The 22,927-nt window shown below is 38.5% G+C and overlaps 1 protein-coding gene across 1 annotated transcript; it reads left to right on the top strand.

Annotated features, from left to right (window-relative positions):
* The first annotated feature begins 243 nt into the window (after positions 1 to 243).
* Positions 244 to 22,511, top strand: LOC311280470 (uncharacterized protein). Its single transcript, XM_084392632.1, has 18 exons — positions 244 to 286; positions 366 to 445; positions 539 to 601; positions 688 to 774; positions 1,945 to 2,088; positions 2,427 to 2,504; positions 5,872 to 5,946; positions 6,472 to 6,928; positions 7,006 to 7,174; positions 7,258 to 7,392; positions 7,524 to 7,625; positions 7,720 to 7,756; positions 7,843 to 7,943; positions 16,764 to 16,891; positions 17,028 to 17,293; positions 20,144 to 20,234; positions 21,735 to 22,018; positions 22,160 to 22,511. Coding segments are annotated over exons 1-18 (2,466 nt in total). The 5' UTR covers positions 244 to 284; the 3' UTR covers positions 22,327 to 22,511.
* The last annotated feature ends 416 nt before the right edge of the window (positions 22,512 to 22,927 follow it).

Genomic DNA, 22,927 nt, shown 5'->3' with positions numbered 1-22,927 from the left:
AAAACATTAAAATCTTACCAATCTAAAACTTTTGACAGTGTAGATAGTATATTTTATATTTATATAGTTCTCTGTGAACAAATATGACATGATAAACTGGACCTAAATGTAAAAGTATACTGACATTCACAGTTCAAGTCCACAAACACATGATTTGCATGTCTGCAAATGAACTGTACGTCACTGTTCCAGCGGCTCTGAGCTGCGGATCATAATCGTACGGCTTCATATGTGAACGGATACAAATCTCTCTCCTCTTGGACTGTGGACTTTTCATCTCAAGAATGTAAATATAAAGTGCTTTAAGAATTAAGATTTACTACCAATATCTGCAGAAAAGAAAATTCAACTTGTGTCTCTCTCAGGCTGTTTTGGGGAATTATGTCTCAGGAAAAGCAGAATTTGCTGTGGCTGATGATCGTCTGTTGTGCTTCACGCCAGATAAGTATGCTGCTTTAAACTTCAAAAAAAGTCTATAATTCCAGTGAATATGTTGTTCAATGCACATAGCCTGATTATGTTGTGTTTGTTTGTGCAGCCAGCTCGAAAATAATGATCATTGGTGAAAATTTGACAGATGCAACTATATCAAATTGCGCAGGTAGATGTGAAATAAACTGCATATTTATTTCCGAAAGTGCTTGTGACAACTGACATATTCATAGAGATAATGCCTTTTTATTCCAGCTATAAACCTGACATGTCCATCAGCTTGTGAAATGCTGATAGGGGATTTTTGCATAATGACCGTCAAAATGAACACCAGTTCCCAGGGTAACAGTGTTAACTTTGTGTTTTATACTGTTATAATTTTTATTCATATTTTGAATTAGCTTTTTTTTTTTTATACTGTCAGTTTGCATTTTAAATTTGGTTAAAGTTTTAATACTTTTGTTATGTTATTTCATCACTTTTATTAGTTTTAGTTATATTTAAGAGTTTATATTTAGGTTTAATTTACATTTATTTGTTTTAATTTGAGATATTTAGTACTTCAACTTAAACTTAGGCCTATTTTATGTCAGTTAATTGCCAAGGCAAAATTTGTCATTTTATTTAAGTTTTCTATTATATATATATATATATATATATATTGATAAAATAAAATATTGATAAAATAAATATAAATATAAATATAAATATAAATATAAATATATATATATATATATATATATATATATATATATATATTAGGGGTGTAACGATACCCTAATTTCACGATTCGATACATATCACGATACTGAACTCACGATACGATACTATTGCGATACTCCAAGACATATAATAAAAGGTTAAGAACATTTTTACTGTTGATTAAATGCTAAATTTGATATAATATTGTGGGTGTAAATGAATAGGCTTGGACAATGGTAACACCAGAATAAATATATTCATGATTCTGAACCTGAAAATACTGAATTATTTTAGACGAATATGCTTGCACTCTGTCACTGGCTAGATATATTTAAAATAACGTAGGCCACGTTTTACTGGTAACATAAGACTTATAACATAAGCATTATCAGGACCCACTAATATTCCCCCATTATTATACATTATATTCAACATAATATATTGTAGTTTAATGTAGTACTGACTCTGAAAACTTCAATTTTTTCTCACAGGGTAATTTTTATTTTGGGTGAACTATCCACGATACATATTGTCATTATCCACGATACATATTGTCATTATCCACGATACATATTGTTGCATTTTTGTATTGCGATATATTGAGACACGATATATTGTTACACCCCTAATATATATATATATATATAATATTTTTTATAATATTTATTTTATCAATTGAAGAAAATGATCATTTTAGTTATTGATTAATACACTGGGTAATACCTGCATATATTTTTTATTTACAAACCATTCTTGAGTTCCAATTTTTTTTTCAACAAATGTAAAATGTTCAAATGTTCTTGTTTCCAGGACACTGCAACACATCCATTTTCAACATAACAAACAACTTGGGGAAATATAAAGTCAGAATGAATGAGATGGTTAAAGACATAAAAATGTGGTTTTTACAAGATGAATCTAAATGTCTGCCATCAGCGGTCCTGAATTTAACGGGTGCGTGTCGTCAGATACAGTGTAACACACACAACACCGCATGAGTACAGGTATACTTCTGTGTTTTCATGAGTGATCGATCGCTGCTGTCAGTCATTATGACGTCATCACTGCTGGTAATATTTTGAATTCTGAACATTCTATCAATCAATGCAAAGCTAAAATAGAACAAACGCAAGACTGAAACTATAGCCTATACAAATCAGATTATTTGAATGGAGTCTGTATGTAATGAGTTCTTGAGAAACAGCAGGTCATGGAACAACCACAGACTATTTTACACTAGTTTAGATTAGTGATATTTAGCAATTCCATCTCTTTCCTTCTCCTTGATCCAGATCATACTGCGACTTGTCAGACCAACAACACCCCGACAACCAACAACACCACCTGCAATGCAAGTCATCAAAGCTCCAGTAAGTACGATTTTGCCCTTTTCTACAGTATAATCCTATTTTTCGTAGCAATCAGATACATTGCACTTTGCTTTCCATTGAAAAGGTTATCTACAAGCATAGAAATAGCATAAAAATAAAAGTAGAAACCTCATTCGTTCTAAAGTCCACGTCTACATATTACGATGAGGCAGGTTAGACTTGTTCAAGAATTTACATTGTCCTTTCAATGGGAAAGTCCAGTTTTAAGACTAGGTTTAGTAACAATACCACAAAACTCCATGCATTTTGCCACCTTTCTTTTTTTATCAACACGACACCATATATATTTGGATATATTAGCATAAATATCAAGATAAGGATCATATAAAAACAAAGTACTGTAGGCTATGTTGCAGGGAGAACTGAAGGAATTTTGTGAAAAGCATGTATTGAAAAAATTTAAATGACATGATAAATAGGCAAAATAATAATAATAAATAAATAACAAAAAATAGGGGCATTCTAAAATGCTTAACGTGAACATGACTTATGACAGTGATATTAAAAGATGGAATTCAGTATACATCACTGATGATACATAATTTAGCTATATAGACAAGCAGATGTGCCTAGAATATGGATGCAACATGCTAAATTGGAGGTTAAATGTTTTCTTTGTACCAGTTGTATAAAGAAAATGTTCAACATGCAATTTAACGTGTTGCATTCATTTTCTGGCTTCATTTGCTTGCGTGTAGTATGTTTTGTTAAACGGATAGTTCAGCCAAAAAAAAAAAAAAATCCTGTCATCTTTGACTCACTCAAGTTGTTCCAAACCTGTTGTACACAAAAGAAGATATTTTGAAGAATTTTGGTAGCCAAACAGTTGCAGGTCCCCATTGACTTCCATAGTCGGAAAAAAAGAAACACTATGGAAGTCAATGGGGACCAGAAACTCTTTGGTTACCCGGCCTAAAGAGTTCATCCACAAATAAGCCCATGATTTACTCACCCTCAAGTAATCCATACGACTCCAGGTTAATAAAGGCCTCCTGAAGCGAAGCCATGCATTTTTGTAATAAAAAATATCCATATTTATAACTTTATAAGCTGTAATCACTGGCTTCCGGTAACGGCCGTACGCGAGTCTAGTTCCAGCGGAAGAGTGACCTCTGACCCGACGCATGACCTCTGACCCGACGCATGATGTAGGATGTAGGAGTAGCGTAAGCTTAGGTGAGAGTCAACACCTCTCATGGTTCAAACAAACTCAAGCTCCTCCCACATATCTCTTTAAAATTCTTGTTTTAGACTTCTAATTCATGACCGGTGTTTTGTTTTGCTCTATACTCTGTGCTTCCGTGTTCATCAATATGTTATGTGTCGGGTCTGAGGTCATGTGTCGGGTCAGAGGTCATGCGTCAGGTCAGAGGTCACTCTCCCGCCGGAACTAGACTTGCATACGGCCATTACTGGAGGAGGCCAGTGATTATAGTTTATAAAGTTCTTACAAAACCCATGGCTTCAGAAGGCCTTTATTAACCCCTGGAGCCGCATGGATTATTTTAATGATGGATGGATGTGCTTTTTTGGGCTTAAAAATCTCAAGTTACCATTCACTCCCATTATACAGTAAAGCTGGGAAGAACCAGGATATTTTTTAATAGAACTCTGATTCGTCTAAAAGAAGAAAGTCATATACACCTAGGATGGCTTGAGGGGGAGTAAATCATGGGATCGACACACCGCCAGCGACAAAGTTGTAACAATCAACCTTTTAACTTAGGCTGTGTTATCTAAGACACACAAGGGGTTCTTTTGAAAGATTGACCAGATTAACAATAACAAACTATAACATTGACAAACAGTATCTTCGGTCTACCAGCATCAAAGGAAAACACGCTCCAAACAATAAACCAGTATTTGCTCACAGTACAGCGCTTTATATTTTCACACATTAAATGACCCACACAACCCCAAATCATTTCAATGTCCTTTTTTTTCAGTCCCGAAAACACCCTAAAAGTCCAAACTAAATAAAAGATATCCTGTCCTTTACCAGGACGCCCGCGAGAGTGTGTATAATAATCCAAGGCCGATGCCGGTAAATTGTCTCATGACGTAGCAAACAAGTAATCCACACACCAAATGAAAAATGCGATCGTTGGCTTGCTGTTATACCACGCAAATAGGAGAAAGAACAAAACCAATCGATCTCACCAACTCCGGTGAATAAGTCCAGCCAGCCGTCTGTGAAGACTATTTTGTCGCGTCCTCCGTTTGGTAACACACTCGTTTTCCCCACACTACAAGCGGCGATTAGCTTACATGCAGTCCGTTTTCCCAGTAGTGATGTTTTCTTTCTATTTACCACCGAAAAAAAACAGTTTACAATAACTAGTAGCTGCAGCAACTGAGTACTGGCGCGCTCATTCTCGTCTCACACACCCCCCTCTCTCTTCAGACCGCCCCCTATATATATAAATTCACTAGTTCACACTTACAAATAAGTCAGATAGAATAAATGCGTATTTGGCGTGCTGTCCGAGGAGAGGGCTCCGGACTCGGTATACGGCCCGAACCCAGAGTACTCCCCCCGTATTCCTGGCTGTGAAAGAACAAGCCAAGGGTGAGGAGTCGGGGTGGTGGAGGGATGCTGAAACTGTCAAGGAAGTTAGGTGAGTTGACAGAGTGAATATATATATGCTTCCTCTCATGCTGATAAGGTAGACATGGTAATTGTTTGATGAGATGATTGATAGATTGGTTGATTGATTATTTGAACATGCTCCTCCCGAACTTTGTTTATAAAACATCATTAAGTTTGGGTGCGCGGTGATAGGCGTATCAGCCAGCAGTGACCTTATACAAAACACCCATGTCTAAATAAAAATAAACATGATAAATACATATAAATAAGTACATATACATATCACTCAGATATTGTATGAAACCTACAGACATGTCTACTCCTGAATGAATTTTAAGTAATGGTACCTAAACTAATGTGGCAGTGTCACAAAGTGACATGATCACATTCATTTCAATGCAGAGCCGGCGATTTCTGGTGAAACAAGCGACAGTGACCGTTGCGATACGTTTAACTTTATGCAAATGAAGAGTGACTTTTCTGAGCACCAACTAATAAGGGTGAAAACAGTGGAGCATTCGTGATGCAACTTTCCAGTAATTGATGGTGCCCTGTGTACATTCGGTGGTACTACGGTAAACTGGAGACTGTTACCACTACTGGTTGCCTTGTAACATTTGTGATTGGTATTCACGGACATTCTGTAGTGTTTTATTCCTGTCTTTTAATACCTTCATGCTGTTCTTATAGTATACAAAGATGTACAAGTCATACCACTGTGTCTGACACATTTATGTGTTGTCATGGTTTATTGAGGTTGTTTGGAAATCCCGCTTGTTGATCCTGGAGAGAGATGTAAAAATGCTACTTATGGCTATGGTTCATGCAGCGGTGAGTCAGTGTCTATGAACTACTTACAGTTTCACACACCCATCAAAGTTCAATCAATCAAAATAAATAAAGTAGGCCTACAACATATGTCTTTTCTCCAGTTAAAAATCATTAAGTTATAAGATTAGGGTAATATAAGGGTTCCTTGAGCTTTCCTTGACAAGCATGAGTAATTCATTCATGAGAAGTTGACATTGTTTAGTGCAATTATGATTGCAATTAAAAATTGATTTAACCCATTAAACAACAGTATTATGCGATCATTCTAAGACATTTCTCTTTATATAGAACCTTTCTGACATCAAGGGCTCTTTAAAGAGTCAAGAACCCTAGAGTTCTATATAGAACCACATTGAACCTTTTTTCTGAGTGTATATGATGAACATGCAACTGTATAATGCTGAAATAACAATGTTTCCTATGATATATGACATATTAGAACACTTTCTTTAATCTTTCAGTTGTTGCACAATTGCACAGATTTATAATTCAAATCCATTCCTTATTTATTTCTTTGTGTTGAAGCGCAAGAAAGAAGCAAATATGTTCTGTATTTGAACGGGAGTGAATGGATTTGTGACAACTGCATTGATGAAAGATCAACTACTGTCACACCAGTGTCACAAACCACCACTAACAATCCAAATACCAGTGTCACACCAGTGTCACAAACCACCACTAGCAATCCAAATACCAGTGTCACACCAGTGTCACAAACCACCACTAGCAATCCAAATACCAGTGTCACACCAGTGTCACAAACCATCACTAGCAATCCAAATACCGATGTCACACCAGTGTCACAAACCATCACTAACAATCCAAATACCGATGTCACACCAGTGTCACAAACCATCACTAACAATCCAAATACCGGTGTCACACCAACCGAGACAACTAAGAATGTAGCTCCCACTGTTCCAAAACACGAGACTGAATTTGTTCTAAATACAACAGACCAGAGTGAACCCTCAAAAGTACAGTAAGTGTGCGGTTACCAGTTTCAATAAAGTCTAAAACTCTAGTACAGAATACCAAGTGATTCAATCAACTTTTCAGAGAGACTATGGAGAACATGGACTCCCTGGTGGAGGAGATGGAAAAAAGAAATAAAAGCAATGCGGCGATTGTGATGGGGGATACTATTGGTGTTCTCCAAAGACAAGCCAAGAACATAGAAAGCAAAGACATTAAAATATGCTACTCTCCAAATCAGAACTTGATCAACGTAAGGCCTGAGAAGCATTAAAGCATGTCCATCTGACTAGGATTCTTGATTTATCAGTGCTAATTATTCTTTAAAATCGACAGGTTGTTGAGAATAACCTGAAGACAGACTTTCCCTGGTCTGTAAATGTTCCCAGCGAGGCCTTTGATAAATCACGTCTTGAAAACAATGGAAGTGCATTTGTTGGAGTTTTAAGGTTCAAAAATATGGGTAATAAGGTAACGTGTGCATTATCATCATTATTATCATTATCAACGTTTAGACAAATGTTTCTTGATCTGCTCTGTTCAAACGTTTATATTTGATTATTAATGATTGCTTTTTAATTCTTGTATGGTTTCTTATTTAGGATGAAACGGTTTTGAACAATGAGGTTTATGGAATAACGATGGGCGCCAATATCTCCAACCTTACCAATAATATAGAAATGTTCATTAAACGGAAAAATCTGGTAATGACGTTTTTTTTTAAAGAGTTTATTTATTTATTTTAAATAATGACCAGACACCGTGAAAGCAAAATAAAAATCAAACGTGTTCTTACAGGTCGGTAATGCATCCTGCAGTTCTTGGGATGGCAAAGGTAAATTCACTTATGGATGTATTGATCAGATCCCATCAAGTTATTTCAAATAATCAATTTCATTTGCCGCTCTCTTTTCTTTGAAGGAAATCTAACATGGACGACGTCCGGCTGTGAGACAGTAAAAATCGACGATGACACCATAAAGTGCTCGTGTTCACATCTGACATTCTTTGCAATACTGATGGTGAGAAGCTTCTCAGTGTTTCATTTAAAGACCCCATGAAATCATAATATCTTTTAGTCCACGTCTATATGCTAGTGAACTTGTACAAGATCACTAAAGAAACTTAACAAATATATGCATTTAAAATGTAAAGTCTCTATTTTCCGGGAAAATCTCATATATTGACAACAAGAAATTTAGTCCAAAACTGTTTATAGAATTTAAGGGACTGTTTTGTTTTTACGCTTCAACCTGAAACTTCAAAAGGTAATTATGACTTGTGAAAAACGCTTCAGGAAGTGTGTGGATCCGTGTCCAAGATATTTGACACCTGATGACACACACAGAGCGGAGACTAAAATCATGGGGTTCTCAGAGGGAGCTCGCCAAGGAGTTAGAGAGAGGTGTTAGTCTCTCATGCCCCTCGGAGGCTCATGAGTTTGAGCTTCCGAATGAGGATGTGTTGTCATCCTCTGATCCGGCAGCGAGTGCTCTGCTGGACAGCCCAAGAGAAAAGGAGATGGCTGATGAAGGTGAAGAGGATTTACAACCCGAACCCTCACATCCACCCTGCCCCGCGTATGTTGACTTATGATTGTTATGTAGCGAGGCTTCAGCTGTCGTTGGAGCACACGAGGGAAGAGACCGCTCATGGCAGACTTGAAGAGCAGTTTCTTTCCGGCCATAACGCTCCAGCTCCCATGTGCCTTCCATTCCTGCCCGATCTACACAATTAGATCGAAAAGGCATGGAAGAACCCGTATTCAGCGCGCATCCATCGCCTTCAGCAAGTGAACTACGCTGACGTTGAGGGGATAAAAATGACACGCTTAAATGGCAGGGCATACCTGAGGGCGGTTCAGGCTGATGCTGCCTTTGAACACAATGGCTGTGTTGCAAGCATAGCAGGCTGAAGTTATGGACCAAGGTCAGGGTCTTTCCCCTGACGCATTGAACGAGCTGTGGCACACCACAGATTTAACTCTCCAGGCCACCAAACAAACAGCCGTCGCTTTCAGACACTCGATGGCGGCGATGGTGGCCACGGAGAGGCATCTGTGGTTGAACTTGGCTGACATTGGGGAGAAAGAAAAGGCCTTTCATTTTTTCGTTGCACCAGTGTCACCTTCTGAACTTTTCGGCACCTCCTTCGAGGCGGTGGTGGGAAAGTTCAGAGAGACGTAGGCGTGCTCGGCTGCATTTAAATCTTGCTTCCCGTAGGGAATACTGTCACAGCCTGTATGTGACCCGAAGGGGGAGTGTTTGGCAGTTCAGTGAAACTGCCATTTTCTGACGTTTCTGTCTCAGCCATAATTGGCATCCGCTCCCCTCAACATAGGGGGTTGGTATTTCATTCCCCATAGCGTCATCGACGCAGTGCAAGTTCTCTTTCAAAAGGAAACGTCTCAGGTTACAACTATAACCTATGTTCCTTGAGAACAGGGAACAAGACACTGCGTCTTTCACCATGCCTCTGGGATGCCTGCTGAACAGTCCCTTCAGATGATGAGTGGATGACATGTTCTCTAGTCGCCCCTTATATACTTCCGAGTCGCACTAGTAGTGACGTCATAGGCTGTCGCCAGTCAATATGATTGCTGTGATTCACACAGAGGTGTTCCCCAATAGCATCATCTCTTTTCTCCAGAAGACTCTCCTCTGTTCAGCATTTGTTTAAAACGGGTGATTCTGTGGAGGTTGGAGGTCTAGTGGCTCCAAATCTTTCTTGCTCGCTGGGCAAGAAAGATTTAACTAACCCTAGCCTCCCTCACCAGACACGTGTCAAAGCAACCAGAGCAACTATACTCTATTTGTATAGAAAACTTATATCTAATCTTTTCTTGTGAATTTGCTTTAACATATACTCCCATAAAGTAAAACCCCCAGTTGGGGTGAGGCTGTCACAGGTATTTCTTTATCATTTACCAGTTAAATTTGTAACTGAGACAAGATGATTTCCCTTAATGACAAAAAATAAGAAGCAGGATTTCCTTAATGCTGGAATGAGTGATGATGTGTGTGTTTATATTAGGGGTGGCACGGTACATGAAAAAACATCCGCTTGTCTCGGTTCGGAGTGTGTGTGCGTCGCACGGTTCGACGCATGCGCAATGTAGCCTCGTGCCCGTGCTAATACAATGCTGCATCATAAATCAGATGTTTGCAGAATAACATTACGATGTCCAGCAATCGATTTAAATAGTACACTGGGTTTACTTAGACATTTAATGAGATCTACTCCACTATATGTTGTTTTTTCACGTGAATAAATAGGCTACATAGATCGACTGTTTCACGTATGTACTTTAATGGTCCAGTGACAGAACTTTTGCCAAGCGTGTCATAGGTTCTGAGTTCTAATCTGCACTCATATTTATTTTTATTTTTTTCATCAAAACCGATTATGTTTATCAGTGGTTGTATATCAAGCAGGGACAGATTTGTGTGAATTTTGTTTTGTGATTTCACCGGAACGAATAGAGAGTCTCCTCAACGGATTGAAGCGCGCGTCCGAGTGAAGACTGTGCGGCGTGTCACAAGAGAACACTGTATCAACACCACTGATTGTAGCGGCAACGAGCACTTTGATCACTTGATAAAAAATAAAAAAACACATTTCAGCGCTAGATTGCTTCTTATTTAACAAACTAACGAAACGAATACTTTGCTACTTAACTGGAGATGTTTTATTTATTTGTATTGGTACATCCGTGCCGTGTTTCAAAAGTGGTGGGGACAATATATCGACCCTGGCAAAAAGTGGTGGGGACATGTCCCACCCGCAAATTATGCCTATGATGACGAGACACGAGGAGAAGTTGACAAAGAACTGTCCGACACAGCCCACGTAGCTCTCACTACAGATGGATGGACCTCCAGGGCCACTGAAAGTTTCCTCACGGTGACCGCTCACTATATTACTTCGGAATGGGAAATGAGAAGCTGCGTTTTGCAAACATGCCCCATTTATGAAATAAATAATTAGATAATTAAGCTATATATCATATGCTGAAGTAAATTTTTGGAGTGTTAAAGATTAAAAGAAAAAATAACAACAAGAACCGTACAGAATCAAAAACCGTGATACGAACTGAACCGTGGGTTTTGTGAACCGTGCCACCCCTAGTTTATATGTCACAAGCTTCAAATCTGAATACATTTTTTGACATGTTTCCCACTGTTTGCGCTTAAAGGCAGGGTAGGTAGGATTTTATAAAAACAAAAAATGCAAATTTGTTTAAACTTTCTATATAAAACAATACATAATTAAAATGTAAGTACTCTGAAAAAAAGAGTATAAAAATCAAGTGACTCTAGACCCTTTAATCTGCATTAAACACAGCTCATTATTTCCATTCGGGACGAAACAAAGGATTGGCTTAGGCGACTGTCACTCTCTCGCAACCATGGCAACCACCCTTTTGCCACGGGATCTGCCCACTTGCGCGCGCACGTTTGATTTGAGGAATTCAAGAGGCATGGAACCTGGGAATAGCAAAACAATGTCAGAGAAAGAGCAATCAAAATTCACATTACCGGCATGCAGTTAGTGAAGGCAAACAAGGCAAAAAAAGAAGACAGTACAAGAAAAGGTAATGAACAAAAAAGTCTTTGGATAAACAAAGAAATAAAACGCCTGTCAATATCGTCATGGATTTCCAGCGACCACCCCGTCCTCGACCTCTACTTCCTCGGACCCTAGTTGCACGCCACGGCCTCTTGCACGACCTCCTGCTTCGCCCTAAAATTATTTTTATTTTACAAAAGGGCATTTTACAAACCTAAGTTTTGCGCATGTGCTCCTGCACGCACTTTTCCAGTCACAACACAGCAATCAAAGGAGGACGCGCTGAAAACTGTAATGCTGTTCTCTTTCTTCATAACTCGTACTGAGAAGGTTTGAGTTGCAAAGGAATTTGTGACTGTTTCACCTGTTCAACCACATCAAAGTTTCGTAAGTAGTAAGTCCGTGCTTTTTCTCTTTTTGTTCTTATGTGCTGAAGGGCCGCTGTGCCTTGGTGAAACGGTGTTTGTACGTGAAGAGCTCTTTTCCAAAACGCCATAAACCTAAAAAGCTGCCTCAAAGATCCAGCAAAAGTAATGATTATGAATATGTAAAATATTGCAATAAGACATTTTAATTGTTTATTAATTTCTGTGTCGGCTGCAAAGATGAAGTTGACGATAGACTCGCGATCTTCGCAGTAGGCTAGTGAACGCACCAGAGAAATGCACATTTATTAGGCTACATAGTTTTATTTTGTTTTGGATGGTTTTGTTTAGAACCAGCTTTCTGTAAATATATTTCACATTTTTTAGGCCTGTGAGGCGAGGGATGATATAATCTCCAGTTCAAGCACCTTATGTTGTGATTGATAACCTATATTTATTTTTATGTATGTAATCCAGAAAATTGGTTAATGAAAAAAATATTAAAATTAAGATACAATTAATACAAAACGAAATTCGTTTTAAAGAAAGGATTTGTGCTTTCTGTTTTGAGGTCTCTGTGAAAGTTTGAAAGTCTAAGTGCCGCTTTTCAGAGCGCTCGCGTCCATAATGGAGAACTGTCACGTAATATTGTTTTTTCCTCATAAATGCAAACACGAAAAATAAAAGACAAAAGACGTTTTTAAAAAGACAAACCATACATTTTTGGGAAAAAAAATTATGGATTTATAGCGTTTTGGGGAAAATGGATGGATTTATACCATTTTGAAAATGTTTTTTTTTTACTTTGAATTGATCATCAACAATATTGTCATTTGATTTAATAATCACTGTTGCAAGAAGTGCCTAGTTAAGTTTTTTTTTTTTTTTGTAAGTGGAAAAAGTAGGGGCTGCCAAAGATTCTGTTTAGTTAGCTCCTTTTTTGTTTTTTTTCTATAGCCTACAATAATATAGGTCAAATGCAGCAAGTCAAAAGACCAACTGGACCTTCTTTGCCAGTTTGCACACATTTCTTTGAAGGGTGGCAAAAATATCGCCTGAATATCGATATCTAGATATTGGAAAAAAATATCGAGATATTCATTTTTGTCAATATCTCCCACCCCTACATGCAGAACACCATACTGTATATGTTATGAATCTTACACGAAATTCATCTTCATCACAATGTAACTGATGGTAATGTAAAAAAGTGTATCAATGCAACCTGTTTTTAGCTTATATAACTAGCTCGTTAGCGAATCAAAAAATATATATTTTAAATTTAAACTTTACCAATATCAATATGTTAGGTTGATAGTGAGTACTAAAATACATCTTATTTGTTTATATTCATAAGCAATTAGCATTAGATTTTTTTATTACATTATTATGTGATTCTGACATGATGTCACTACATGCACAACCTGGTCTCACCCCAAAATGTCATGTACTGACGGGTCTTGACCATACGGCAACATACGACGAAAAGGGTACCCCTAAAACGTCCATATGAGACGAAGACATAAGCGCACCAGCAGCGCTTCCTAACCCGAATCGTCACATATGGACGTTTTAGGGGTACCCTTTTCGTCGTATGTTGCCGTATGGTCAAGACCCGTCAGTACGTGATGTTTTGGGGTGAGACTGTGTTACCATGCACTGTGCTCCTTCCTCTCCGCTCGTCTTATAATGCGTGTTCAGCTCAGCGGTCGGAGTCGCGCGTTCATGTGTTTTGGGGGCGTGGCTTTGTAAGGAGCCCAGAAGGGAGGGGGTGGAGTGAATGGAAATAATGAGCTGTCTTTAAAACAGTCGTGAGAGGTCTACAGACACTCGATTTTTATACTTTCTTTTTCAGAGTACTTACATTTTAATTATGTATTGATGTATAAATAAAGTTTAAACAAATTTGGAAAATAAGTTTTTTAGACAAATCCTACCTACCCTACCTTTAATAACCACTCTCCTACATTGGTTCTTTATTTGTTTTAAACAGCAGACTTAATATTTATCCTCTGGTCATATCCATTTATCCTGGCCATAATTTAGAGACAATGAGTATATGAACCGTTGTGCCGTGCTGCTTATATTTATCACAGAGTAAAAATGCCCCTCCCCGCGCCCAAAACCAGTCGTCTGTAGATGAGAATCCGAAACAAGGACTGGTGGGATATTGTCCTACACCGCTTCACAGACTCTGAGTGAAAGGAGAATTATAGAATGACTGACGGGACACTCATTTCTATCACATGCATGCGCGGTCCTTTCAGTTTCGGTTTTCAATCCGATAAAGTATTTACATGTTCTCTTGATTGGATTAGAAAAGGAATAAACCACCCCTTTCAATTCGATCGAAATTTAATTTGGATCGAGCTCATTCGGATCGATTAAGGTGTTTACATGAAGGCTTTTCAGTCCAATTGAGCCATCTATCCAATTACTAATGGATTATTTGGCTGCATGTAAACGTAGCAAGTGTCATGGACGTAAGGGCAGATCAAGTTTAAATATCTTTTCTAGTCTGTTTCCATCTTGTAATGCCGCTGTTTGGGGTATTTTTTAAATATAAATGATTTGTAATAGAGCAGACGTTTTTTGATGGGTTATCTTATAGCCCTAAATATTTTTAATGTTTTTATGAAATATCTGTATTGACTGCATCATCATATCACCGTATTATTTACCGCCATACGAGCCACAAATTAAAGCTTAGTGAACCGCAGGAGGCTAGCAAGCCGCGCAATGAGAAACACTGCTCTATAATGTTCTCCTGAATGTTTTTGTACAGTATCATTTCTGTTTCTTTAATTTAAAGGTCCCATGACATGAAAATTTCACTTTATGAGGTTTTTTAACATTAATATGAGTTCCCCTAGCCTGCCTATGGTCCCCCAGTGGCCAGACATTTTGATAGGTGTAAACCAAGCCCTGGGTATTTTAGAAAAAATGAAAGCTCAGACGGGCGAATCTAGAATCTTCCCTTTATGTCGTCATAAGGGGAAAGGTCACCTCCCCTTTCTCGTCTTTGCCCGCAAAGAGAATTTGGCCCGCCCATGAGAAAATGAGCTGTGCGAGCGCGATATTGGTTTTTCCTCGAGAGACATCATGGCTTGCAAATGAGCGAAGCATGGCAGTTGCTCAGTGTTTGGATGTACAAATTAACACAAAAGTATTTTTTTAGTTCCTTCATCCGAGCCTCTGAAGAACCAGTGGGTTATGTGAATTTCTGATGTGTAATTGTTCAAGTTCAGACAGATAATCTTTCTCTCAAAATCGTTCAATTCTGTTTATGCATCAGTAAATCAAGCCAAGTTTCTCTTGGTAGGATATAAATAATCTTATTTAAACTGTGATTAAAATATATACAGAAAGCGATCAAAGAACAATCCCTTTCCAATCGCCCAAGCTGTCAATCACACAGCGCGAGTTTATCTGGACACTTGCCAAAACTCGTTATGAAATCAATGACGCTGTTACGCTGCACAACGAAGCTCTTACTGTACTTACCTCATGTTTACATTGGTGAAATCATTAGTGAGAGTGCAGAAACTGTGTTGCAATGATAAGATCTTCATTCATGCGATCAACAGGCTGTCATCTGCTCAATGCTCATCACTGCAACCTTTTATGTGATGGTAATAGATTTAAATACTTAAACTTCTCACGATTCGTTAAAGCTGTAATAGTAAAAACATACAATAGCTGTAATAGTAAAAGTATTCGAGAGAGTTCCACATGTAATGCTAGCTATTTCATATGCAAGCATGTCAGCCAATCACAGCAGTGGGCGTTTACACTGAAGTCTCACAGCAGACACGCCCCTTCAAACAGAGTGTTCAAATCAGAGGCTAAAATCAGGCTAGGAAAAATGCTTTATTTCTAATCTTAAAAACATACTAACATTATTAGGGCACCCCAGGAAACATTATAAAATATGTTCTCTAGACGCCCCTTATATACTTCCGGCAAAACAATTGCCTTGATTGGATGAGCGTTTTTAGACACCGGTTCACGCTGAGGCATTCCCTAATAGCGTCATCGACAAAGTGAGAGTTCCCTTTCGAAAGGGAACAAGAATCAACATCGGCTTGGCTTTTCAGAAATGGCCTACTGAGGGATTTGAAATGTTATAAAAGCGACACAGAGATGATGGTGTTTTTATTCCTCAACAGATGAGTAAGGTGTTTTATTGAACAGATAAACCGCCATACGTAGCTTTCTAACAGAGTTCACTGACTGTAAAGCATTATCTATTGTGAAGATCATTTCATTATGGTTGTTGTAGCACTGTGCTGGAACTTATTTTCAAGGAAGTTTTGTATCTATTAATGGACAAAGCTACAGTAATGTCTTCAGCTAGTCAGCTTGAGATCTTTTCCATCTAAATCTTTTAATCCTAGTAGAGAATGTTTTATGAGCAGCAGAATAACCATATTCATCCGCACAGAGCCGAAGCACAATCAAAACAATGTTCTTCTGCTAAATACACGCAGTTTTGTTTTTTAACTGCTAGAGGGCCAAAAGTTACATTGTGTACATTTAAATTATCAAATTTCATTGTTCTATCAATCTATCTATCTGCCAACTTTTGAATAGAGGTCAATCATTGCAGCCAAATGTTGTAGTTCAGACATCTACCAACAGTCGACTCAGTTACACTACTACAACTGTAAACTGAACAAGGAGCAGCTCAGATAATTTGACCTTGGGAGTATTTGATGAGAAATGTTTGACTTCATATTCAGACTTTGGAAATCTGATTTTTAATTGCAGACTTTGGTGCTGTGGCAAAGTTGAGCACATCATTTTGGAGCTTGTGTGTCTTGATTTCTTTTGAAGTATAACATGATGACACGTGGAAATCATCCAGCTGATCTGTTTATTTCTGTTGTGTTTTCTCTGATCTCTCAGTCTCTGCCAGGTGAAAGTCAAAACATGACAGCGCAGTATGTGAAATCATTGACCTTCATCACTTCCATCGGCTGCGGCATCTCCATGTTTTTTCTGTCTGTCGCTCTGTTCATGCATTTCCTGTTACGGTAGAGTCTCTTAAAATATAACATATAGTTACTTTAAGTTCTTTGACCAATCACTTTTGCTCCTCTTTTGGATAAAAGCATCTGCAAAATGCATAAATGCATGTTACAAATACAGGTTGTTTATATTTTTGAACAGGAAAGGGAAATCAAATCAGGCCACGAAGATCTTGACAAACATGTTCGTGGCTTTATTTCTCCTGAATTTATCCTTTTTGTCAAACGAGAGTGTCGCCAACACAGGAGACAAGGCTGCGTGTGTCATCATAGCGCTGCTCATGCATTACTCCATGCTGACTACATTCACCTGGTTCTTCATTCAAGCTCTTCATATGTACTTATGGCTCATCAGACAGAACATCACCATCACAAACTACATGAGGAAGATCACCGTGTTCGGCTGGAGTGAGTTATATGGAGAAATCACCTGTTATAGTGTTCACTTAAGAAAATAACACTGTTTAAAACAAAACCAGCAGACTGTAAAGTCGAGTTTACCCGAAAAAGAAGATTGAGTCATTTTTTTTAAACTTTTGTATTTAAAAAATGAGCTGTTCCTTTAAAAGCATTTAAAAAATGTAACATCCTGCCCTCTCCAATTATTCAGAATGGAGTTTTAAGTAGGATTAAACGCTGCCCCCTAGATAGGCACCTGGGTTGATGCAAGGTAAACAGGTTATGTGGGCAGTCCTCAATGCATCCCTCTATCGAATTTACCTCCCTCCCCAATTATTGTTGGAATTTGAAGTAGGCACTGCAAAAAATGCTTTCTTAATTAGTATTTTTGTTTTGTTTCCAGTCCAAATATCTAAAAATTCTTAAATCAAGAAGCGTTTACCAGATAAGTAAAATGACATAAGAAATTCTATTTTGTTTTAAGATAAAAAGAAAGTAATTTAAGTAATTTTTGCTTAAAAACAAGCAAAATTATCTGCCAATGGGGTAAGAAAAATGCCCTTTGGACAGGTGCTCTAAGGCCACAATATGTTTTGCTTGGGGAACTTGCTTTAGGAAACAGAGCCTCTGTGCAATTTTCTTCACAAGTCACATAGGATGCACTAGGGTGTTGACATGCTTTTCGACTCTGGCTAGTTTTGCAGAGTCACTTAAATGTTATGCTCACTCCGTGCATATTCACAACCTAGTGGGCAGGAAATTCCTCTACATGGCGTAGTAGGTATTGTGTTCCTCATAGCATCAACACCAAGATGCAGTGTCGAAGTTCCACTTCAAAAGGAAACACCTTGTGTTGCGAATGCAACCCTGTACCTCGAGAAGGTAAATGAGATGCTGCGTCTTGTTGCCATTCTTCAGGGCAAAACAGCACGTCTCCAATAGATTGGCATGTTTACACATGCCCCAGACAGTGGTCAAGCCGAGGGCATTCTCCATAGCGTCCACACTAAGATTCAGCGTCTCACATTCCCTTCTCAGGGAAATGGGTTGCATTTGCAACCCCAGACGTCTATAGCTTTTTATTATTTATTTTTATGTTAGTTTTTGTTATGTTAGTACAAGTTAAACTAAATGAAAATGAGAAAATTTTGTTTAAAAAAATTATTTTATGTTCAGTTAAAGGTGACATATTATCCCTTTTCACAAGATGTAGGCTAATATTAACCTAACATGTTTAAAGGGGACATATCATGCTAAATGCACTTTTTTAGCCCCTAAATGCATTTTGTTGTATATTTGGAGTGTTTAGAAGTACAGAAAAGATGAAATTATTCTCTTCAGGTGCTTCGTTGATATCTTTATATTCTGTTTTGGTCATATTTTTCAACCGGTTCAGATTTTTCTGTTATCTATGACGTTTTGCGAACTAATACGTCACAGTATTTGCAGTGGAACTGCCAAATAAGGACATTGACTTCCGGCCCAACACTTAGAGCAATCCGCCATTATTATTTATCGCTGCAATTTTGTAGTCCAAGCTGGATGCAGAAGTTACGAGAGGGTAAGTTAAAATGTTCGGTTGTTGGATGTAGTAACCCACACGCTTTCTAATGTAGATGAACTGCCGCGCTTGTGGCGCATGTTTGACTGAAAGAACGAGCAGAGAGAGAGAGAGAGAGAGAGAGAGAGAGAGAGAGAGAGAGAGACAGAGAGACAGAGAGAGAGAGACAGAGAGACAGAGAGAGAGAGACCCGGTCGCGCGGGCGCTCTCTCTATCTCTCGGAGCCCTACAGTCTATGGTGTAAACATGACTTCACCGTCTCCAAAAGACGCTGTCTTGCTCGCTCTCCCTCGCACATATTAATCAAAATAAATCGACACGGTGGTAAAAGGTCGGAAGACCAAAGTTTCATGTGTAAATACAGTAACACACCATTGCGATACATCCATATGAAGACGTTGTTCTGCAGGTTCGTCGTCTACATTTTTATCTCGCTCCGGCTCCGACTCTGGCTCGAACATGTAAGGCTGGCTGGACAAGTCTTCCGTTGTTGACATTTTGTTAATAATGTGTGAATAAAAAGTTTCTGTGCCGCTAGTAATCCTATCTCTGCTATCAGACTACAAAAATGGCCGAACGGGGTGGAGTTGAACCTCTGCAACCTGGAGAGGGGGCGGGGTATGAAGTGTCTCAATGTTTTTTAAAGAGGCCGCACCAAAACGAGTTGCTCTCAGACGCACATCAGAAAAGGGGTAAAAAGGGGGCTTGTGGAGCTATAATAATGAAGAATTCAGACCCAAGCATTGCAGTTCCGCTTTATATAGACTACAAATGTATGATTTATATGTAAAAAGGAACAATTTAAAAGCATGATATGTCTCCTTTAACTTTTGCACAAGTTGACACAGTTCCCTAAGGTCTTTATAAGACAGCGGTGACATGTTTTGGTCAATAGTGTTCAGTGCCCGTCTGTGCTCAACAACAGAACAGTTTGCATGCTTTGCTCAAACTTTTGCCATTGCATTAGAACTGGTCACTGTTGTCTCTTGCAACAACCAAATGTCGGCACCATGGGTGGAAACATTAACGGGCGGTTATATTTTAATAAGATACCCTTTCTACGTCAGAAGGGGAGCAAAATCTGATCGGCTTATTATTTAACATGCTAGCAAAGGTTTACCAAAACAAAGTCACTGGGTTGTCACTTTTCACGTTTTCTGGGTTGGTAGATGCACCGGGGACCCGATTATAGCACTTAAACACGGAAAAAGTCAGATTTGAATGATATGTCCCCTATAAAGTGTTTTTTTTATTTATTTTACTTATCTATTATAACCCTGATTTCTGTGTGTTTTCAGTGTTTACAACTCCTATAGTTGTAGCTGTTGCTTTATTAGGAGGATATAAAACAGTGATCCTACAAACAACGTCTGGAACGACCACACAAATGTAAGTTGCATGATTAAAGAGTACCTATTATGCTTTTTCCCATGTTCATCTTTAGTGTGTAATGATGCTGTTTGAGCATTAAAAAGCTCTTCAAACTTCAGAGGGAATTCTTCTCTATATCAGTGTCAGTGTTTCTCCACTCCCTGAAACGCCTCCATTGTAGTCTTGAGTTTCTTCCGGGAACGAACACGTCACAATATTCCTCATTTAACCCTTGTGTAGTGTTCATATTTTTGTTATTCAGCCAGTGTTCGTGGGTCTGGTGGACCCGCTGCATTTTGGGGTTTTTAATTCAACACAATCAAAAATGTTATGTTAAAATACTCAACAGATGTTTACTTCATCCCAATTACAAGCAATATAAACAGCATGGTTAATATTTTCTCTTTACCTTTGTTAGATCACATTTAAGAATTCCAACCTCGTGTGGGAATGGCAGGAGTAGAAACACAAAACTCACTTTTGCACTCTTTCACACTTACACACAATCTCTCTCTCACACGCACGCACGCACACACACACTCATGCACACACACACAACACACACACAGACACACACAAAACACCCCCCCCCCCCACCCCCACCCCCCCCCCCCCCCCCCCCACACACACACACACACACACACACACACACACTCACTTGGATATGTGGTGTACGGTCACTCTCCATAGGCATAATGGTTTTTCTAATGTACAAACTGTATAATCTATCCCCCTACACTAACCCTACCCCTAAACCTACCAATCACAGAAAACTTTTGGCATTTTCTGAATTTCAAAAAACACCATTTAGTATGTTTTAGTATAAGGACACAGATGTCGTCATAAACCATGTTTACGTTGTAATACCCATGTCATTATACACATTTGTGTCCTCATAAACCATATACAAGAACATACACACACTAACAGCAGGCCCTGACAGGAGGAAGACAGAGTAAAGGTACACAGGACCTACAATTTCCACACGGTCCAGTGGACCCGAACATCCTGTGTGTAATATAAATGTGTAGGGGGGGTGTACAGTGTGTTTTCATTGAAAATGTGTTCTGATATATATTCCTCACAGAAAATGAGCCAAGGCCAATGAGTCTCAGTTTGAAAAAATAATTAATTGTATCATTTTTCTTTTGATAAAAAATGAAAACGGGTCCAACAGACCCGAACACCATACAAGGGTTAAATATGTGTTGAAACTGGCAGTTATGGTAAGGGCAGGGCATTTCCCAAACACGCTCGAAGCGCTTGACCAATCACAACACACTGCTGCAGCTGACCAATTAGAGCACAGTGTGCTTTTCAGGAGGAGGGGCTTCATAGAGACAGGAAGTAAACAGAGCGTTACTGACAGACAGGGAAGAGAGGAGCTGCAACAATGGAGAATATGGGGAAAATAATCAACATTCAAGTAGGAAAACCTGTTCTAGTAAAGCCCAAAAACAAAATAAAAACATTAATGAAGCTTTTAAATCAACATTTTCTCTTCTCTTCTAATTATAGGTGCTGGATTACAGATACTTTAATTCACTACATAGTGAACATTGGCTACTACGCTTTAGTCTTCATCTTCACGACTGGAATCTTCATCATGATCGTCACTAAGATTGTCCAAGCCCGACACGTAAAAGCGGCTGACGGCAAGAGAAAGACGTTCAGAAAGCAGCTCATGATGGTGTTGAGTTTGTTCCTGCTCTTCGGCCTGACGTGGGCCGTGGCGTTCTTCAGTTATGGACCGATGCTCATTCCCTCATATTACATCTTCACTGTGTTGAACTCGTTTCAGGGTGAGAAACAATCACACGGGTCCGACAGGGATGATTGTGTGTGATGCAAACATTTACATTAAAAAAATTATACAAATGACTTTAATGCTATCTGAAATGTTTATGAATTAGTTGAAATATGTTCTACTGATTTTTTTTCAGGGTTTTTCCTCTTCCTGTATTACTTCCACATTCATAACGATGTTGCAGGAAATTTCTCAGATGATCCAGAAAGTTCCAGCTCCAGCTCCAGCTCCAGCTCCAGCTCCAGCTCCACCACAACCATCGTTCAATCCACAATTAATGCAGTGGAAAATATTTATAATTAGCAGAATTTTGCCTAAAGACCTAAAGAAGGTTTAAGGTGTCTTTCTTCTTTTTGCTGGCCATCATCCTCTTTGTGTCTTTAGTGGATGTTATTTGGTATTGTTTAGTGAGACTCTGTGGCATTAGGTATTGTTTGTATGTTTTCTTTCATTTTCTTGTATTTTAATAAAGTGACTTGTTTTAGTGTATTTTAGTCCACATCTCCTAGCTCACACCCCTGGTGTTTTCCAGGTAGCGTAGTCGAGCATTGATTACAGGATCTTTGGTCCCCTTCCGGGTATTATATATTTATTAACATATTATATATTAATTGTCCCACTTTGCCACACAGTCATAAGAGGAAATTAATGCAACAAAGTTTGTTTTGGCTGTACAGCAAATCTAGAAGAAAATAGTATCATAGTCCAGCTAAAGTAATATTAGTGTTGATTCATTTCTGTTGTAAAAATCATTAGTTGTTAATTTAGTTAATTTATCTATACAGCAGCTCTGGAGAAAACAGGGATGTCATCGTCCAGCTCAGTTCAGTTCTCATACAACAGCATCAGAACAGTCAGATCAATAATATTGTTGAATATTAAGTGCACAGTCACAACTGCACAA

Source organism: Rutilus rutilus (assembly GCF_951802725.1).
Source record: "Rutilus rutilus genome assembly, chromosome: 21".
Classification (NCBI taxonomy): domain Eukaryota; kingdom Metazoa; phylum Chordata; class Actinopteri; order Cypriniformes; family Leuciscidae; genus Rutilus; species Rutilus rutilus.
This window is presented reverse-complemented; position numbering and strand designations above follow the sequence as displayed.